The 21,536-nt window shown below is 41.2% G+C and overlaps 2 protein-coding genes across 2 annotated transcripts in view; both read right to left on the reverse strand.

Annotated features, from left to right (window-relative positions):
- The window catches only part of LOC107044623 (nuclear pore complex protein Nup54), a 56,105-nt gene extending 37,124 nt beyond the window's left edge, over positions 1–18,981 (reverse strand). The window contains exons 1-4 of the mRNA XM_015266569.2: positions 18,944–18,981; positions 18,183–18,866; positions 17,917–17,996; positions 16,211–17,568 (exon numbers count right to left, since the gene is read on the reverse strand). Of these exons, the coding sequence (XP_015122055.1) occupies positions 16,211–17,568; positions 17,917–17,996; positions 18,183–18,866; positions 18,944–18,981 (2,160 nt within the window). The remainder of the gene's footprint in view (positions 1–16,210; positions 17,569–17,916; positions 17,997–18,182; positions 18,867–18,943) is intronic.
- A 774-nt stretch (positions 18,982–19,755) lies between these two features.
- On the reverse strand, positions 19,756–20,952 carry LOC107044624. The gene has a single exon (XM_015266570.1). It carries the CDS (start codon positions 20,950–20,952, stop codon positions 19,756–19,758), a length of 1,197 nt encoding a protein of 398 aa, XP_015122056.1.
- Between the last annotated feature and the right edge of the window lie 584 nt (positions 20,953–21,536).

The raw sequence follows: 21,536 nt of genomic DNA on the forward strand, positions 1-21,536 counted from the left end.
CAACTACCCCCTCCACTACCTCCGAATCATATCCATTAAATAAAATACAAACGTGACGAGCTACATGAAAAATACTCTTAGTTACATTATATAAATTGGCCACAAGCTTCTCATTGATGTAACTATTTTTTTTGTTCGCAGCAATATTTAAGAAAATAGGCGCATAGCAACAGGTTCATATGCACATTCTCGCATTTCACATCAACTCCTATCATTTTTTTGTTACGGAGTTGCTAGCAGTGCAATACAACCACACGCACCAAGGAGGGAAGCCCGGGAATTTACAAATTGAATATGGTGCACGAATGATGAATTCCACAGATATTTTTCAATCGAGTTTCGTGCACAAATGAATTCTCGAAGAAGCAAATTCAATTGGAAAATCCTGAATTGAATAAATAATTAAAAGTCGGTGCAAATAACGACTGTGGAATAGAACTATTTGTTTTACTTCGATTGTTAATTGGAAAGATGATTTATCGTGTGAAAAATAAATGAGCCGAATTGAATTGAAAATGAAAAAATTTACAGGATATAAAAACGATCCCTTGTTTATTTTGAAAACNGTATCAATCTCATTCTCCATCTTCTGATCCGCGCCAAGCACGTTGGTCCTCCTTCTACTAATTTTTTATTTCATCAAGAATTTTTTTAAAATCCTCATTCGATTTGGAACAGTTTCTCTTATAGAAATCTGATTGTGCACTATTTTCATTTATTCGACATTGCTGACTTGGCTTTCTTTTTCATTTCTTTGTATTTTTCACTGGGGGTGAAAAATACAAAGAAATGAAAAAGAAAGCCGGCGGCGAGTGAGTACGGTTTACTGATTAACTGGAAAGTGTGAATTGTTGGTGAAACGAGTGGAATATTTAGGATACATTGTTGAGGCTGGACAGATTCAATCTTCCAATAAAAAGACATTAGCGGTGGCAAGATTCCCGCTCCCAAAGACAGTGAAACAGGTGCAAAGTTTTTTAGGACTCACGGGGTATTTTTGGAAATTTATTCCTCAATTTGTAGTGGAGGCACGTCCTTTATCTCAGTTGTTAAGAGACGGTGTCAAATTCGTGTTTGGTGAGAAACAAAAGGCGTCATTCAAGAAGTTAAAGGCGGCATTGACAGAAGGACCAGTGCTTAAGTTGTATCGTGTTGCTGCAGTGACTGAGTTACACACAGATGCGTGTATGGGTGGACTAGGCGCTGCGTTCCTCCAGAAAGATCCCGAGAATGTACTACGCGAGTTGGAAGACAACTCCCGCTGAGGAAAAATACACCAGCTACGAGTTGGAGATCTTGGCTGTTGTGAAGGCATTGAAAAAATTTCGAGTTTATTTATTGAACATTGAATTCAAGATTGTGACAGATTGTAAAGCGTTCGTGTTAACAATGAAAAAAAATGACTTGTGTTTGAGTGTCTCACTGGGCGTTATTAATTGATCAGTTCACTTACACGATCGAGCATCGACCTCTGGCACGTCTATACGTCACGTCGACGCACTAAGCAGAAATCCAGTTGAAATATTGTTAGTGCAGGAAGGCCGAGGCGGTCTTATCGAGAAAATTCAAAAGGCGCAGAGAGAAGATCCTGGGGGGCTATTCTCAACAAAATACCGCTTTTTCCACCGCTTTTTCGAAGCTGCGATTTTCTGCCGCGAGGGGGTGACACGATACTAAATGACACGAAGTGATGACTTTGCGAAAGCATTATGCGCTGTGACGAGGCACAATTATTTATTTTTATAATTTTTATTTCATATTTTTCCCCAAACACGCTCAACCCCCTAAAATCTAAATCCCGCCACCGTTGGATTCCCCTTCCCCAGATTTTTCCCCTCGTCACCCCTCTATCCTCACCCATGGAAATAACCACGAACAGCCACCGAAGGAAGCCATCAGTTCCGGCTCACTCAATTCGACCGCAGAGGCCGGTGCCCCTTGAAGACGCCCCTGATACCAGCCCTAGAAATCTGCCGCCCTCGAGATGCCTCATTGACACATCCCTGGACATTGACGGAGGACACAGTGAGATCGTCCTGATTGGTCACGATCTCTCACGAAGATGCCCTGACAGAAGGAGCGAAGGAATACGACGACTGGCGAATCCTCGCGAAAGACGAAGGAGAGAAAGGAAGAGAGGAGAAAGACTCACTCGTACAACAGCTGCCCCATTAATTGCCACGTGCGCTACAAAATCGAGAACGTTAACGGAGAAAAATACCGTGGAATCTAATTCATCAGGATATTGGCGGAAGAGAAGATTTTTGTGTGGTCTATACGAGCTCATTCCAGCTCTAGAGATTGTGCCCTGGAGTCGGAGAGGTGGAAAGAAGGCCCTGTCAGTTGGAGGATTCATTTGGACGTGCGGATCGTATTTAGAAGTCGACGTGAGTACGAGTTATTCCCCTCATTTCCCCCTTGCCCCTGAGTATTGTCCTATTCTATCCCCCCAACGGCGCGCCACACTTATTTTTTCCATTTCTCCCCCTTGATTTCTTTTCATTCAATACTATTCTTAGATTTCATAATTCCCCTAGACATGACTAGATTCTCCCCCTTTTTTATAAACACTAGAATCGCCCCAGTTGACGTGTACAAAAGTTGCCTGGCCTCCCCCACTCCCCTAGATCTCATGAAAAGGCCTTATTAATGTCTCTTGACGAACTAATTTGTAATTAAAGTAAATACAGTTGATTTCCTTAGAAAATCCCTTATTGGTCCTCTTTCTTTAATTGCCCAGACCCTCATTTCAGGGATTATTGTTAATATAAATTAAGGAAAAGTTCACAGCGCAAATATCCCTCCATCTCTAATTTTTCATTTTGGAGCAGCTATAATTTATATTGGAGTAAAGTGTTAATAATTCACTTCAATACGTGTTACAAATGAGATAAATACTTGACCGATCAATTAGTGAATAGAATTGACTGCTTATCGACCACTGAGAGTAGATATTGATGCTGGTAAATATCTCAGCTTCGATTTTTGATGTCGGAGCGAAAGTGGAATTTCACACAGCAATCGTATAAAATCTTTGCTAACCCTGTTATTGTTTTTATTAATAAAGGCCAACAAATAAATCCTATGAACCAATTGAACCTGTATTTATTGAACAGCGAGTCCGCAAATCCTCCAGTGGATTTGAGGTACGTCCAATTGCCCTACGTCGCGCATTTGATAATCTATGTAAGCCCCGTTGATGGTCCTCGGCTTCTTCATCAACTAACACTGCACCTGTTATATTATCCGCCATCATCACGGTTGTTTTGGTTTAAATTTTCCTAAAGTTGACTTATAGCTCTCCCAAATGTGCCAAAAAAATCTGACAGATTTGAGGTTAAAAATGCGTTTACAAAGTCATCATTTCGTGTCGCCCCCTGGCGGCAGAAAATCGCCGCTTCGAAAAAGCTGCGAAAAAAGCGGCTTTTTGTTGAGAATAGCCCCCCTGAATTGATGAAAATGATTAATTCAGTGCAGGCTGGTCAGAAGGGTGATTTTTCAATGTCAAAGAAAGGCGTATTGTATCGTGAGAGCGGTGGAGATGAACTCATGGTGGTACCGAAAACAATGCAGTATTACGTTCAGGCAGGCTCATAAACAAGGGCATTTTGGATGGAGCAAAGTAGAGTTCATGTTGAAACGTGAATATCTGTTCCCCAACATGAGACAGAAAATTCAGAAGGTAATCGAGAATTGCGGCAAATGTTTACTTTCAGAGAAAAAACGTGGGAAAAGTGATGAGTTGTTGAATCCCATTGAAAAGGGCACAGTTCCGTTGGACATTTATCACATTGATCATTTCGGTCCAATGCTTTCCACGAGAAAAGCTTATAATCATTTGTTTGTTGTCGTTGATGGATTCACTAAGTTTGTTTGGCTGTATCCAACGAAATCGACGACAGCGGAGGTAGCAATTAACAGACTCACGTTACAGGCGATGACTTTTGGAAATCCTAGGCGGATTATTTCCGATCGAGTTACTGCGTTCACGGCTAACGCGTTTGATGATTATTGTAAGGCAGAGAACATCGAGCATGTTCTCATTACTACAGGTGTACCATGAGCGAATGGTCAAGTGGAATGAATGAACCGCGTGATTATTCCAACTTTGTCAAAGTTGTCAGCAGAACATCCTATGGAATGGTGGAAGTACGTAGGTCAGGTGCAACAATTCATGAATTCGACGGTGAGTAGAAGCACCAAGAGGACACCTTTCGAATTGTTGATTGGTGAAAAAATGAAGCTAACTGATGATCAACAATTGAGGCGATTGGTTGAGGAGAAATTTGTCAAGTTCTTCGAGGAAAAAAGAACAGACATGCCAGATGAAGCAAGATTGAACATTCTAAAGATCCAGGAAGAAAACAAGAAGACGTTCAACCGAAAGAGAAAACCGTCTGAGAAATACGTAGTTTGTGATTTAGTTGCAATCACCGTTTGGAGGAGGTCTCAAGCTGTACCGTAAGTTTTTTGGTCCGTACAAAATCGTTACGGTCATGCGAAACAATCGCTATGTAGTGGAGAAGATTGGAGATCACAAGGGTCCCAATCGCACGAGCTCTGCAGCTGATTTTATGAAGCCTTGGGCAAAGGCTACGAAGGAGCATAACGAGTGGTTTACTGACGACGAGAAAGATGCTGTTGAGGAAAATGGCAAGAAGTGAATCGTGGTATCGAGAACGATACCAGTGCAGGATGGCAGGTTGTGGAATCAGTGAATATGTGAGTGTGTGTGTATTGTAAAGAAAGAACCTTTTGAAGTAGTTTAGAGTAATAAGAAGGCGCTGTGGCGCCAGATATTTAAAATAAGAATTTAGTATAGACTAAATATGAGAGACAATAAGTTCTTTTAGAAATACTGCGTAGGATAGAAAAGTTGCTTTAGGGTATGTTCGAGTGAAGCGTGAAGTGAAAAGTGTTTATGTCGTGTGACAGTTTTATGGCGGTCATGTTTAGTTTGTGAGAATTTTCTTGGATGACTGAGGGTGGCCTGTGTGAGGAATAGTACGGTCATTTTTTGGAACAAAGAGTGTATTGGTCGAGCATGAGTGAGAGTGAGAAAAGTAATTTTGAAATAGAGATAGAAAAGAGTGTTTGCCCGAATGAGAGAATAAAGAGTGAGTCAGTTGTAATGGAACGAATGTCGCGTGAAAATGTAAAGAAGTTTAGCTCCCACAATGGTGTCCTTTTTTTGAAATCCGAATTTAACTCAAATATATGTGCATTCATTATTTTATTAAATTAAATATCCTGTGTCTGAATGATTATGATCCTACACATTCATTTTAATAATTTATTTAGGATTGATTAGTAGAAATTAAATCTTCTGAGTAGCATAAGTCAGCGTAGAAGTTAATTCAGAGGTGAAGACAGAAAACAAGATGTGTAACTCAAATCCGACAATTAATTTTTGGTCAATACATCGGAATGCAAAGAAGATGAAGAAATTTTTGTAATAACCTTTTTGGAAGTTCTTATTTTTCCCTAGAAGAAAAGTTTTTACCAAGGAAGCATTATTTTTCTTCAATGCTGAGATATTGTAAAAAAAATTTTTGGAAACTGAGTCTGGAGATGATTGTTCAACAAATATCTCTGAATCTACAGCAGATGGAAAAAATTTCATAGAAGCTTTTTTGTAGATCTTATCCTACTCTATAAAAAGGCTTAATCGAGTAAAAGTAGGTAAAATGGGCGTGGAAATACACGGAGAAAAAATTCTCTCAAAAATTAGTGTACCTTCTCACCAACACATGGGGTGAACCGAAGGGGGCACAAAAAAATGGAAAATACTCTATACAAATTAGATTCTGACAATGATAATTCAGACTACCTCTTTCCAAACTTTCAGATGCTGCACCCGGCTTTTTTCCGTTCATTAGAAACTAGTTTGAGGAATCGTATTTTTAGGGAACCAGAGACGAAAAACTGGCTGGGTCCTTCAAATTTTAGTGTGTCACTCACTGAATTTTCGTCTGCTCTCCATTGATAAGTGGTGACCTCTGTGATTTAAAAAATGAATTGGCCTCGCAATGCACGTGGAGTATCGCATGGAGTGCAAATTTTAGTGGATGGCACACTAATTTTTGGATGCCCGAGCCCGCGACTTCGTAGAGTGCCTAGTATTTTCTACCTTGCTCCCCCGAATGATAGGAGTGTTACATTTCTATTATTAGCGTACTCCCCGATACGTCCCTGTGTTGGTGGATAGCACACTAATTTTTGGTGGGACCTTCCACGAGATTGTCGTGTATTTTTCTCTCCGTGTACCCGTGGACTGAATTTTGACAGTAATTGCATGAAACACGTGGGAAACTATGTGTGAATTTCCAGCCTTCCTATTCACTCTATTAAGGTGGGAAAAAATGCAAAGCAACCCCAACAACGGTTTTTCATCGATAACTCGAAAGTGGGGAATGTTATAAACAAAATGTTTCAAACAAAAAGTGTAAAGAATAAAATTCTACAGAAAGTACCATAGTACGGTGGCTAGGGGCGGGTAAAGTTTACAAGGGTAAGCAAGACCCATCGCACCCTTGAATGAGTGCTCCATTTAAAAAAAATCTATTTTGTGGAAAATGTTCTCTCATTTTTATTTACTCATCTTCTCATAAAAATCATAATTGTCTATTCCAATTTTGTTTTTTTTTAATTTCCTCAACAGATTATCTGAATTAATAGGATAATTCATTTTATATGCTGGAAAATAATCCTAAAAAATCATGAATCATGATTTTTTAATTTATAATGGTTCTTCCATCCATTTCCAATACGTTTTGTTTTGATTTTGTTCTATCTATCATATTTTTATAAATATCAATTTTGAATACTAATGTGCATCAATTTAGGCAAAAAATACTGACGAATTCGTATTTCTCATCCCCCCAAAGAAATGAAAAACTATCATAATTTTAATTTTGTTGTTCATCTCCATGTTAACAAATTTTCATTCAGGGATTAAGAGAAAATTTAGAGAAATAATATAACAACGTTCGTTAATTTGTCATAGATGCGACGTTTCGCTAAATATTTTAGCTTCTTCAGGTTTTGGAAAGAAATTACAAAACAAAAAACACCTGTCTATCAAACTCACAATACATAAACTCGAATCAAAGATCAAATGGTTGAAAAATAATACCTTGACATAATCAACGTTTTAGTCGAAATAGTAAATATGTGGGTCATAAGGAAGACATAACTTGCAATAACAAAACACGCAGCGGCAGTCTTTCTTCTCTCACTCCAATGACAACACAACAGCTGACACTCCTGAAGCCATTGACCCCTGGTTCAACTGGCCTCACACGTCCAAGGCGTCGCCACCTGCCGGGATAGGATGTGCCGGTATTCTAGGAAACACTATTTCCCCGCTTCTGTTTGAAATTATTGAATATCCCGCTGTACGTTTTACTTAACCCCTGAGCATCCTCCCGTTTATTCATCGTATTGTTCAGCGAAATATGTATCATCTCACTGATGTGTCTCTTTCTCCAGTCCGATTCCGTATCAAGAACTTTTACGTCCCCGAACATGAAGTCGTCCCTCTGCAAAATGGTGAGCTGCTAAGGCCGTTTTTTCCTCTTTCAAGTACTTCAACGGAGCGCAGTCTTTCTTGTGTTGCTTCACCCTCGCGCCCAACAATTGCCTTGTCTGCCCGACATGATAGCGTGAGTACTCGCACGGGATCCTGTAGACAACATCTGATTTGCCCAACAAAGGTATCTCATCCTTCAAGTTTGAATAGAGATCCCCGACCTTCTGCAAGTTGTACGCGAGGAGCCTGGAGTTCGTTGTCTTCAAACAACGATTGAGCCGCTGAGATAATCTATTGATGAGAGGAAAACGAAATCTACGCCTCATCTCTGCCTCTGCCGTGCGCGTGCGCATGTCCCTACGATCCCGGAACTTCCTGACGCAGTTCTTTACGAACTTCCGGGGGTAGCCATTAGCCTCCAAAATCTTCCTCACCCTCAACACATGCTCCTCACGGAAGTCTGCACGGCTCAAGCCAATGGCACGATGTAAAAGTCCGAAAAGTATTCCCTGGACGTTTGGAAAGGACATGAGGTGATAGATGATCAGAGAAAAAAGATCCTGAAGGCACACAACGCGGTTATGCCAAGGATGTACGGGCTTTGCAACGTGCACGAGAAAGGGTGCAAGTTGAAACCTGTCATGAGCAGTATCAAAGCTCCGAAAATCGCGAAGTAACTAAGATCGCGAAGAAACGGGGGCATGTTGAGTGAGACATTTCATCACTGATGCTCTCAATTCCATTGTTTTTGGATTTGTTGAATTCAAGTGATGAAATGTTTCGTCAATTGTTCGACTTATTAATTTACATTATGTTTATATATATTATTTTTCATTTAATTTTCCTATAAAAATTCTGGACATCACACATAGGTAGCAGTCGTGAGAGATTAGCGAATTAACTTGATAACGGTCATTAAGAAATAACAAGAAAATATCAACCTGATTCTACTGAATTCAATCTGTTGAGTAAAAGGGGGTATTTCCCTTTGAATATATGTGGACGTCCCCATGAAAAAGGATTCCGAGATATTCACGTTTTTGTCTCAGCAGCTGCACCATTTGCACCAATGTTAAATTTGTTTTCCATCTTCTCCAACGACGTCATTTTTGACCCCATGAAGATAATTTTAAGCTCAAAATGTGCGAAATGTTATCAATATTATCAGAGTATACATAACATTATATCGACAAAGTGGTCCCTTTTCATGTGGACGTCTACATGTGGATGAAACCGAATTGCCAGGAAAAGAAGGGTTTCACTCTTAATTGACTGATGAGCAGATATCTGATGAAGATGATCAACATGCTCTTAATGTTTGGAGTGAATTCAATATCAAAACCTTGAGGGAGTTTTCAGATCTCTACCTACACACTGATCTCTTATTGCTAGTTGTGACTTTCAAAATTTTCCGTCGTAATTGCCTTTCTACTTATGAATTACACCGTTCGCATTATTATACAACACGTAGATTAGCCTTTGATGCTATGCGGAAATATACAGAAGTGAATTTAGGGCTTTTTTCAGATCTAGAAATGATATTATTCATTGAAAAAGGCATTTGAGGTGGAATATCACAATGTTCAAACAGATATGCCCATGCTAATAATCCATTCATGGGTGAAAAATATTATGATCTCTCGTCAGAAAATCATATTTGATGTATTATGATGTGATTCATTTGAATGGGTTGCTACTGATTCTGTAGACATGTTAATTGCTGCAGATGATTCTCCAGTCGGATATATTTTTGAAGTCGATTTGGAATATCGTCAATTGCACGAACTATAAAAAGATTTTCCGCTCTGTCCCGAATATTTCATTCCTCCAGAGAGCAAACATACTAAATTAGCGACCACTCTAAACTTGAAGCAATACACAGCTCTTGGTATAAAACTAAAGCATATTCATCGTGTCTTGAAATTCAATCAGAAGCCCTGGTTGGAATCTTACATTGATCTGAGTACTATGAAAAGACAACGGTCAAAAAATGAATTCGAAAAGAACTTTGATAATTTGATGAATAATTCTGTATTCGGAAAAACTATAAAAAAATGCTAGAAAACAGAAAGATATTAAGCTCTTCACACATTGGAGTGGTCGATATGGAGCAAAAGCATTGATAGCAAAACCCAATTTCCATAGCTGTATGGTGTTTGATGATGATGAATGAATGGAACATCCGTATATTTGGTAATGTGCTCATTACCAAATATAATCATTGACTGTGCTTTTCCTGAGTGTAGCCATGTAGTCATGGAGTATTCTCAAAGGTGTATGAGAGATCCAAGTGCAACATTATTAGATAGGCTAGGCCGGTTCTGTATAGCTTCGCAAAATCACCACCAGAGGGCGCCACCGTCGTGGAAGGTTCTGGAATGGTGGCGCCACCGTCGCGGAACGTTCGAGAAAGATGACGTCATCGATGATTCATCGATTCGAGTGGTGAGGGAACCGTCTTATTGGGACTTGTATGAAATATAATGACCTGCTGAAACTTGCATAAAATCGGATATTGGCGCTACAGGCTGTGAAACGTTCGAGACGGATGACGTTATCGATAAGTTAGCGACTCGCATGGTGGGGGAACCGTCCTGGTGGGACTTGTATGGAATATGATACCAGTGGCGGCGCGACCGTCATGGAATTTTTTAGACGGATGGCTTATCGACTCGCATGGTGGGGGAATCCCTCTAAGACCTGTTGGGACTTGTATGAAATATAATGCCCTGTTGAACCTTGCATCAAATGGAATATTGGCGCCACCGTCGCAGAAGGTTCGAGACGGATGCCGTCATCGATAAGTTATCGACTCGCATGGTGGGGGAACCGTCCAGGTGGGACTTGTATGAAATATAATACTATGAAAACCTGTGGACACATGGATAAAATAGGATATTGCCGCCAAAACCGCGGAGATTTCGAGATGAATGACGTCATCGATGAGTCACTCAGGCTGATGACTCATTTACTTGTACGATGGGGGAACTCCCCGTAAGTCCTAAATATGTGCAAAGATTTAACGACATTTGCAAGCATTTTATAAATATTTGCGAACATTCTGCAAAGATTCTGCAAACATTCTGCCAACATTTCACATTTGCAAACATTCTGCAAACATTTTCAAACTTTGGACAACATTTACAAACATGCAAACACGTGCAAATATGTGAAAACAATGGTCGAATATTTTCAAGATGAATGATATCGGTGAGTCAATCAGACTGATAACTGATCGATGTGCGAGGTGGGGGTTTCCCGTAAGTCCTGCGGAGATTTGTACATTCGAGAAGGATGACGTTATCGCGGTCAGGGTTCCCCCTTAGTCCTGTTGGGACTTGTATGAAATATATTGACCGGTCAAAACTTGTATGAAATTGGATATTAGCGCCACAATCGCGGAACTGTCGTGATGGATGATGTAATCGATGAGTCATCGGTGGGGATGTCGGCTGAGTCCTGTTGAGACTTGCATGAAATAGGATACTCAATTGGTCTCGAATATTCTCGATGGTTCCCGACTGTTCCATGATGAATCATCCGTTGGGAGTTAAAGTGGGGATTACTCGCGTACTCTGCACGATCCACACTCAATACAAAGTCAAGTTCAGTTTACTGAATCTCAACTCGTAGCGTGAAGTTCATCAGCTCAGCTCCACCGTATAGTCTCACGGAAGATGATGTAGTGTCTCACGGAAGAAAATTGCTGGAAATCATGATCTTAAACATTGAATAAGTTTTCATGAAAGAATATTGAATGCTATATTATCAGAAGAATATCGACGGAATATATTTAAGATAACTGTATGATAATTGTAAGAAAACAAGCATACATAAAACAAAAAAACGCTTTGTTAAATATTGAAAAAGTTTATTCATTTATTCAAATGTGTACGTTATTACCATTACTATTATTATTATGAGAAACAATTTGAGAATATATATATATAATTACACAAGTGGTTCGAAATAACCCCAAGGTAGAGTATCTGTTGTATGGAGTGAAATTATACGTTTATCATCTTTCCAACTCAAAACCATCTTCTGCTAGCAGATTGTGTGCACCTCATGTTTTTTGCTCTGGATTCAATACTTATTCCTGATAATGTGCTCATTACCAAATATAATCATTGACTGTGCTTTTCCTGAGTGTAGCAGGTTTAACACCTTCAGGTTTCTTCTTAGCTTTCTCATCAGTCAACATCCTAAATGCGTATGTTTTGGCTCGTAAACCTACAAATTCAACCGTGATTCGATCATTATTCTCATCCTTCATGAGTCCTAATACTTTCTTGTTTGCGAACGGTATTCTATACTCATTATTCCCTTTATAGTCAGATGTATCGAACATGTTTATGTCTTGTTTTATAGACTCATAGATATTTGGTACTTGAAACACATGGAGTAAGCTATCTCTATCGGTATATATGAGTTTTGCTGAATCCCCAAATTTATACTTAACGTAGTTCTGATAGAAGTAATATATAATCGTTTTTGCTAAATCGAGGATCATAAATCCAATGTGGATAGGTTTCTTGAAATATACGGATGTTCCATTCATTCATCATCATCAAACACCATACAGCTATGGAAATTGGGTTTTGCTATCAATGCTTTTGCTCCATATCGTCCACTCCAATGTGTGAAGAGCTTAATATCTTTCTGTTTTCTAGCATTTTTTTATAGTTTTTCCGAATACAGAATTATTCATCAAATTATCAAAGTTCTTTTCGAATTCATTTTTTGACTGTTGTCTTTTCATAGTACTCAGATCAATGTAAGATGCCAACCAGGGCTTCTGATTGAATTTCAAGACACGATGAATATGCTTTAGTTTTATACCAAGAGCTGTGTATTGCTTCAAGTTTAGAGTGGTCGCTAATTTAGTATGTTTGCTCTCTGGAGGAATGAAATATTCGGGACAGAGCGGAAAACCTTTTTATAGTTCATGCAATTGACGATATTCCAAATCGACTTCAAAAATATATCCGACTGGAGAATCATCTGCAGCAATTAACATGTCTACAGAACCAGTAGCAACCCATTCAAATGAATCACATCATAATACATCAAAAATGATTTTCTGACGAGAGATCATAATATTTTTCACCCATGAATGGATTATTAGCATGGGCATATCTGTTTGAACATTGTGATATTCCACCTCTAATGCCTTTTTCAATGAATAATATCATTTCTAGATCTGAAAAAAGCCCTAAATTCACTTCTGTATATTTCCGCATAGCATCAAAGGCTAATCTACGTGTTGTATAATAATGCAAACGGTGTAATTCATAAGTAGAAAGGCAATTACGACGGAAAATTTTGAAAGTCACAACTAACAATAAGAGATCAGTGTGTAGGTAGAGATCTGAAAACTCCCTCAAGGTTTTGATATTGAATTCACTCCAAACATTAAGAGCATGTTGATCATCTTCATCAGATATCTGCTCATCAGTCAATTAAGAGTGAAACCCTTCTTTTCCTGGCAATTCGGTTTCATCCACATGTAGACGTCCACATGAAAAGGGACCACTTTGTCGATATAATGTTATATATACTCTGATAATATTGATAACATTTCGCACATTTTGAGCTTAAAATTATCTTCATGGGGTCAAAAATGACGTCGTTGGAGAAGATGGAAAATAAATTTAACATTGGTGCAAATGGTGCAGTTGCTGAGACAAAAACGTGAATATCTCGGAAACTAGAATCCTTTTCCATGTGGACGTCCACATATATTCAAAGGGAAATACCCCCTTTTACTCAACAGATTGAATTCAGTAGAATCAGGTTGATATTTTCTTGTTATTTCTTAATGACCGTTATCAAGTTAATTCGCTAATCTCTCACGACTGCTACCTATGTGTGACGTCCAGAATTTTTATAGGAAAATTAAATGAAAAATAATATATATAAACATAATGCAAATTAATAAGTCAAATAATTGATGAAACATTTCATCACTTGAACTCAACAAATCCAAAAACAATGGAATTGAGAGCATCAGTGATGAAGTGTCTCACTCTACATGCCCCCGTTTCTCAATATCGAAATTCGCCGATGGAGGAATGGTTGAAAAACAATAAAACAAAAACCCCAAAAACCGAGTGAACTACTTTCCTGAAGACGATTTAAAAGTGGGAAAAATCATACGACATTTTCTCCCAATTAAAAATTGACTCTTTGGAGTCCTCACGAGTCAAGTGGCTCGTAAAAACCAATAAAAACTCCAGAAAAATCAAAATTAATCAGTCTTGAAGCAACGACGGAGCAGGAATAGTTCAGGTCGGAATAATTCACTTAATCGGCGGATTTTTCAATCCTTCAATACAATACAATAATCCGCAGTATCAAAATTACGCTGAATAGTTGCCGAATTAATAGTAGGCTACGAACAATTCAAATTATCCGGGAATCAAAGTTCCTTAACCGAGAGGGGTGATTTTTCTTGCATTTAAAGAATTAGAACTATTGCGAAGCGTTGTGGACAGTCTCAGCCAAAACTATTAACTTCAATTGTCCTGTCAAATATTTCGAACTCAAAATAAACTATACGAATGGAAGAAAGTGTTTTTGTGAGAGTATACATGACAGCCTCTAGTGAATCTAGTTGTTGGTGAGGAAATTGCGAATTCAACCCAGGATCCGTATAAAAAAATTAATACATAAATAAAACCGAACTGTTATCACATTTTGTGAAACAATTAGAATCAGATCCTTCAGATCATGCCAGGGGTAGGAATTTCGAATTAACTACATATAAACTTTTGTAAAATGCAGACTCTTATGCTTTTGTAAATTGCGTAGTTCTCAAAATAATGAAAATCGAATTTAATTGCCAATATAATTCTAGATTTCTTGTTTCGTGAATATTCCTAACTAAAATCCTATCTCTAAACAAAATTCCCTTATTTCGAATATTTCCCGTCAAAATGGAGCTGCAATTCAATATTTTAATCAAAAGGTAAGAGTATGAACCTAACTTTTTTTTCTCTAAATTTTTCTCTCTAAATTCTAAATTCTCTTAGAGTTCTTTAATAGCTAAAGGAGGTTAGGCGGTGTTTGAGGTGAATTTTAGGGTGAATTTCTGTGGTTCCCGGTAGCTTACTCGGTAAGAGTTCCTGGCGCGTATCTGAGAGACCCGGGTTCGCGTCCCGGGTGGGTGAAGCGGAAATTTTTTCTCTCTAAATTCTAAGTTCTCTTAGAAAGAGAAAAACTTGAAAGAGGAAAAAACGACCTTAGTAGCTCACCATTCCGCAGACGGATACGATTTTAAGTTCGGGGACGTAAAAGTTCTCGATACGGAATCAACGGAAATAAACGGGAGGATACTCAGGGGTTGAATAAACCATCCAGCGGGATTCTCAATAAATTCAAGCATAAGCGGGGAAACATAGGCCAGTCAAATTACGGTTTGGAAATCAAGGATGATAGAAAAAGGATAAAAACCATGGGATATCATGCGGAAGAAGGCGCAATCGGCCGAGCAGTTCCGGAGATTTTGAACCTGCTGTACAAATCTGTTTCATTAAAAGGTTGAATATCTTCCTGTAGACATTCTGTAGCATGCGGTTACGATTGTATACCTGTCACAAGGACAGGGAATTGCTATGGATCCATTCGGAAGCTTCCTACCAATGGAATTGGTAGAAATAAAAAAAAGAAAAGGACTAATAACGCAAAAAGTAAAGATCACATGCCTTCTGTCGGATGGACTCGAATCCCTGCTTGTTATCCTTCTTCTATTATCCTTGATTTCGGCCAAAAAATAGTATATTATGTCATTAGGTGATAAAAGTATTATCTAGCGAATGGGGTCCTATAATCCGAGCCGAAGGCGAGAATTATAATCACATTTGCCAGATAATGCTTTTATCGCCGTGTGATATATGCTATTTTATATCGTTTGGCCCGAAAGCGGCGAAGCGAGGTTAGAATCGCGGTATATCGGGCCCAATGACATAAAAGTCCTTATTTGACTGGCCTAACAGTGTTTCCTAGAATACCGACACATCCTGGCCCGGCAGGTGGCGACGCCTTGGAGGTGTGAGGCCCAGTTGAACCAGGGGTCAATGGCTTGAAGAGTGTCAGCTGTTGTGTTGTCACTGGAGTGAGAAAAGAAAGACTGCCGCTACGTATTTTGTTATTGTGCAATATTTATACATTAGTTTCTGTATTTATTTACGTTTTGAATGCTGTCGAGTTGCAAGTTATGTCTTCCACATGACACACATATTTACTATTTCGGATAGACCGTTGATTACGTCAAGGTATTATTTTTCAACCATTTAATCTTTGATTTGAGGTTATGTAGTGTGAGTTTGGTAGACAGGTTTTTTATTTGTTTTGTAATTTCTTTCCAGAGCCTGAAAAAGCTAAAAAAATATTTCGCGAAATGCCGCATCTATGACAAATTAACGAACGTTTTTATATTATTTCTCCAAATTTTCCCTTGATCTCTAATTGAAAATAGCATAAATTTGTACGGACATGCCATTCCATATAGAAAAGTGGCCTAGCGTATGAACTAGAAAGGGTGATCTGACTTCCGCCCTATATAATAACGGAAAATGATGTTATAACGACGTGAGGCAAGATGAAATTATCTAATTTTATATACCAAACATTCAGATAGATTAATTCATTTAGAGGAGAGAAAGTAATAATTAGTACCTGAAGAACCCGATGTTGCAATTCCAAAAGTGTCCGCCTATGTTCCTTCAGTTTTGCCTGAGTGGCCGTATGCTGTCTCTGTAGCCCTTGTATCCTTTCTGCAGCCATATCCAAGAACGCACGATGCTTATCGGTCTCTTTCTCTTGGCACTTTAACCTGTACTTTACCTGCTGGAACCCGATCATAGGCACTGGAATATATATCTCAGCATTGGGGTTATCCAACTGCGCTTGCTTCCATAATCTTGGATCGATAGAGCAAGGTGGATTTTCCATATACTCCTTTAGCTGCGAAGGGTCCAGTTTTACCTGAGGAAAAATGTTCTCCACCCCCATCTGCGTTAACTGTTGCTTTTGAATACTCTGAGATAAGTACGCGACAAGCTCATTAGCTGGAATTTTCCGTGAAGATCCAGTAACCCCTTTTTCAGATACATAAATCACGGCTTGACTTTTCATCTCTCCAATAGACTTGACATTATCAACAGTAACAGTTAAATTGGGTTTATTTCCCAGGATTTGAGTAATAGAATTAATCAACTGTTGCTTTCCATCCTTTAACTCCTGCTCTTTCTTATTGAAACACAAGACAACTAATCCGTCATTATTATCGGCAATTGGCAGGCAGCTGTACCCGATAGCCTTGAACCTGCAAAGAGGATTCTCCTGTGTGAGCTCAATGGGAATGGCATTTGCAGAGTAATAAGCCTTACCAGTACCCCAAAGAGCTTGAATCAAGTTCCACCTTGCGATTGTATTATCTCTCTCATCATTGAACAATTGACAATTGAAAACTGCATTGTACAGAGCCTCAGAGATTGCATTAGATACATGTTGTTGCTGTAATTGAGGCGGAGCTAATGGCCCACCAAAATTCCCCAAGGTCGAAGTCCCTAAAGCCCCTCCGAAGCCCCCAAATACAGTAGTTGCTGTTGTGGTTGTTGATTTAGTTCCAAATCCACCAAACCCTGTGTTTCCGAATCCTGTTGATGCTGCGCTGGCTGATCCAAAGCCACTGAAGAGACTCGGGGCTTGAGTGGTTGTTGCCGTTCCTCCAAAATTCCCAAATCCCGCAAAACCTACAGCGCTTGTTGTGACCGGGACTCCTAATGTACCAAATGCTGTAGCTGAGGATGATGGTGCTGTTCCGAAGGTTGAACCACCTCCAAAACCGAAAGCCGACCCTGAGGTACTATAAGTGTTGGTGCTACTTGTTGCAACACCAAATCCTGTGGCTGCTGGAGGGCCAAACCCAGTGGTTGCGCTGAAACCGGTGGATTGTGTTACTGGAGTGCCGAAAAGCGTCGGAATGGAGGTGGCTGGAGTGCTAAAGCCGAAGGATGTTGAACCAAAGCCAGCTGGAATTCATTATCATTATTAAATTCACATAGTATAATGAAGCGAGAAAGATTAATTGCGCTTGGAGACCAGTTTTCAAAAAATATAGTGGAAGTCCAGGCAGCTGGGAAAATTTTATTAGAAAAAGTTGAGAATCTTGTGTGATTCTGATGATAGGGAGGTCGGGAAGGAAAATTAAGTGGGATGAATTGCCGGAGAATAAATCAAGATGAGTTTCGTTGATTGTCACTATATTTAAGAACTTAGTGCACTGAAATATACACTCGATGGATTTCTACTAAATGGTCGATTTACCTAAGTGAACTGTACAAACACGGAATATTTAGATAACTGACGGCATAATTTACGATGAGGTTCGATAACTTTACCGATGGGTATCCCGATAAATGCGCCGATGTAGGCCCGGATAAGTTTCAGTGATTCGGTCCTGATGAGAATCGATGGTGTACTGATCACCGTGGAACACTCTCACGACTACGTGCGTGCTTGTCGATGGTCGGGAATTTCCGTAAGGAACGTGAAAACGAGTTGGCCCAAAATACAGGCCCGATTTTGAACATCCCGCCCGCCCTGCGTCACCTCCTGGTGACGAAGTATAGTTGATGGTTCTCACTGTTGATCCTCCAGTAGGTCTGCGTTGATGGGCAATGGAACTAGTCTGTGAATAGCCCGTTGCATTTTCTGATGCCCTTTCCTCAGTGTGACAACTCTTGTCAGGTTGTCCTGTCCTGGATGAATTTCGATGACTCGAGCGAGGGGCCATTTAGCTGGTGGCTCCCGTTCGTCCGTGATGAGGACCAACGAACCAATGTTGATTTCGTTCGTTGGCTGTCTCCACCGGTAGATTTGCTGATATCGATGAATGCACTCTCGTTCCCAATGCTCCCAGAAGTTTTGGATCCTCTGGGTGATAATTTGCCACCTGTTGAGTCTGTCCGTGGTGATTTGCTGGAGTGATGGTTCAGGAACCGTCATGAGCGGTTCTCCGATGATGAGGTGCCCCGGTGTAAGGGCTGAGGTGTCTTGCGGGTCGTTGGTGAGTGGGCAGAGTGGCCGAGAGTTGAGTATGGCCTCGACCTGAATCAGAAGAGTCGTAAATTCTTCGTACGTCAAGGTCGAGGTGGTGATGGTCCTCCTGAGGTGATGTTTTGTTGACTTCACAGCGGCCTCCCACTTGCCTCCCAGATGTGGCGAGTGAGGGGGATTGAATATCCACTGTGTCCCGTCTGATGATAGCCGATCCCTGATGACAGCCGATTCGCTGGATGCCTGGTCGAAGAGATTCCTGAGTTCCTCTCTGCCCCAATGAAATTGAGTCCCATGTCACTGGTCAGGGTCGCACAGATACCCCGTCTTGAAGCGAAGCGTTTATACGCTGCGATGAAGCCCTCCGCTGTCAGGTCCGTTACCATTTCCAGATGAGTTGCTGATGTAGCGAAGCAGATAAACAGACAGATGTACGCCTTGTAGATGGTTTTATTTGCCCCTAATCCTCTCTATCTCAGGACGTTGATTGGGCCGGCGAAGTCCATTCCTGGGTGGAGGAAAACTCTTGAAGGTGTCACTCGTCGCGCAAGCAGCTGTCCCATCAGCTGTTGAGCACTTTATGATGTGCGAGCGTATCGGAGCTCGTCCACTGATGATCCAGTGCCTCCGTTGGATGTGTACCAATGTTAGTTGACTTCCCCCATGGAAACTCCGTTGATGAGCGTCTGCGATGATGAGAGTGATAGCGATGAGTGACGTGGGAGAATAATTGGATTTTTCTTCTCCGGATCCAACATTGATTTTCGTAAACGTCCACACGGGCGCATAAAGCCGTCCTCCAGATATGGCGTCAGCGTCGCCATTCGATGATTTGCTGCCAGTGAGTTGCCTGTCCGTAGAGTGTTGATTTCCGCCTCGAAGTAGAGCTGTTGAGTGTACCTCACCCAGTACAATCTTGCCTCTTCGAGCTCTGGTGGTCATAATTGAGGAGATTCCGGTGGCGGCTGCTGTTGGAAGCGTCTTGCGGCGCGATGGATCCAAGCTGTGATCCGCAATAGCTTCGTTAACGATGAATATCTGATGAGCAGTGCATCCGCCTCGGCGATTTGCACTGGATGCGAGCTGCTGATTGGCGGTCTCGCTTCTCGAGCCGCTTCTGATATCTCCGCTGTCGATCATACATCCATTGATGCGGCTAGTCATTGATCCGATGGCAGAACCAGCCATGAGGGTCCTGTCCACCACAGATGATGCTCCGCCAGTTGCTTCGGTGATAGATCCCTTGATGGACAGTCCGCCGGATTCTCCTTGCCATTGATATGTCTCCAAGTGGCAGAAGGCAGAGTATCTCTTGTTTTCAGAACCCTGTTCTGCACGAAGTCCTTCCAACGGGATGGATCTCCGTTAATCCAGGTGATGGCCACTGATGAGTCGCTCCACAGAAGGACTTGTATGTTTTCCAACTCCAGTATTCGTTGTACGTAGGCCACAAGTTCCGTTGCCAGGAGAGCTGCTGTTAGCTCCAGCCATGGTATGGTTATCTTCTGGAGTAGTGCCACCTTGTTCTTGGCACAGATCAAGGTGACAGTGATTCCCGATGTCGCTGATGATGCTCGAAGATAGACCGATGTGTCCATCGCCAGATTAGATGCGTCCGGGACACCGTGTAGTTGAACGTCCGTCGTGTTGAGCGATAAATTGAGCCATCTCGGTAAGGACTGGCTGCTCAGCTGCTGAAGTTTTGGCCTGAAGTGTTGCCAGCATTTCATGAAGGCCACTGGAAGTTGATCGTCCCAGTTGAATTTGAGCAACCACAGCTCTTGGATGAGTATCTTTGCCGTGACGATCACCGGCGCAATGAGTCCCAATGGGTCGTAAATTTGCGCAATCTCGGACAGGATCACGCGCTTGGTGATGGTGTCCCGGTTGAAGTTCCTCGCTTTGTAGTGAAAGGTGTCTGCCTCAGGCTGCCAGCAGAGCCCCAGCACCTTCACCGTTGATTCCTCAAATTCGATGGTTGGAGCTGATCCCGATGAGAGCCCGAGTCGTTTCGAAATGTGTGGCACATTGCTGCACCATTTCTGCAGGGGCATACCGCCCGCCATGCAGAGGTTGATTAGCTGCTTGATGATCTCCTCGAGTTGATGCTCCGTTTCTGCGGCTCCGTATATGTCATCGACATATCGTCCGTTGATAAATATCGGTAAGGCCAGTGGAAATCGATGACCTTCGTCGATGTTCAACTGCTTCAGCACCCGTAGCGAAAGCCAGAGTGCACAGCTGGTACCATAGGTGACTGTCGTCAGTTGATACTCGATGGGTTGGCCGTTGTCGTCCGTCGAGAGAATTCGTTGATGGTCCCAGTCGTCTTGCTGTACCCGGATCTGGCGAAACATCTTTACGATGTGCGTGCTGAAAACAAACCGATGCCAACGTAGCCAGATGAGAACGTCGGAGCTGTTGATTTACAGTTTAGGTCCCGGATGGAAGATGTCATTCAATGACATCCCCGTTGAGATTCGATGCGCGGCGTCGAACACCACTCTCAATTTTGTGGTCATGCGGTTTAAGCACTGCGTGATGAGACAAATGATATGCCCGTTCCGGCTCCGACGTCGATGATGCTTGTTGCATGTGGTCCAATGACTCATACTCCTTGATGAATTTCTTGTAGCGTGTATGACTGTCCGGATCTGATGACAGTCGCCTGATGAACTTCTGCAACCGTCTCTTGGCCGATGATACTGTATCCCCCAAGGCGGCTGGCGATGATTTAAACGGGAGACGCACAATGTAGCGTTCCCGTCGAATCTCGTCGATGAGTCTCGATAAAGTGTTGTTCACACTCCGCTTCAGCCTTCGTTAAAGGTGATGATGATGTGTCCGGTAGTTCCTCCTGAGTCCAAAATTTCTTCAGGAGTTCCAAGAGTTATTGGTTTGCCGTCTGTTTCGTTACTTTCAATGATGAATTCGGAGCACA

Source organism: Diachasma alloeum, unplaced genomic scaffold, assembly GCF_001412515.2.
Source record: "Diachasma alloeum isolate Michigan unplaced genomic scaffold, Dall2.0 Dall_scaffold_00766, whole genome shotgun sequence".
In the NCBI taxonomy this organism is placed as follows: domain Eukaryota; kingdom Metazoa; phylum Arthropoda; class Insecta; order Hymenoptera; family Braconidae; genus Diachasma; species Diachasma alloeum.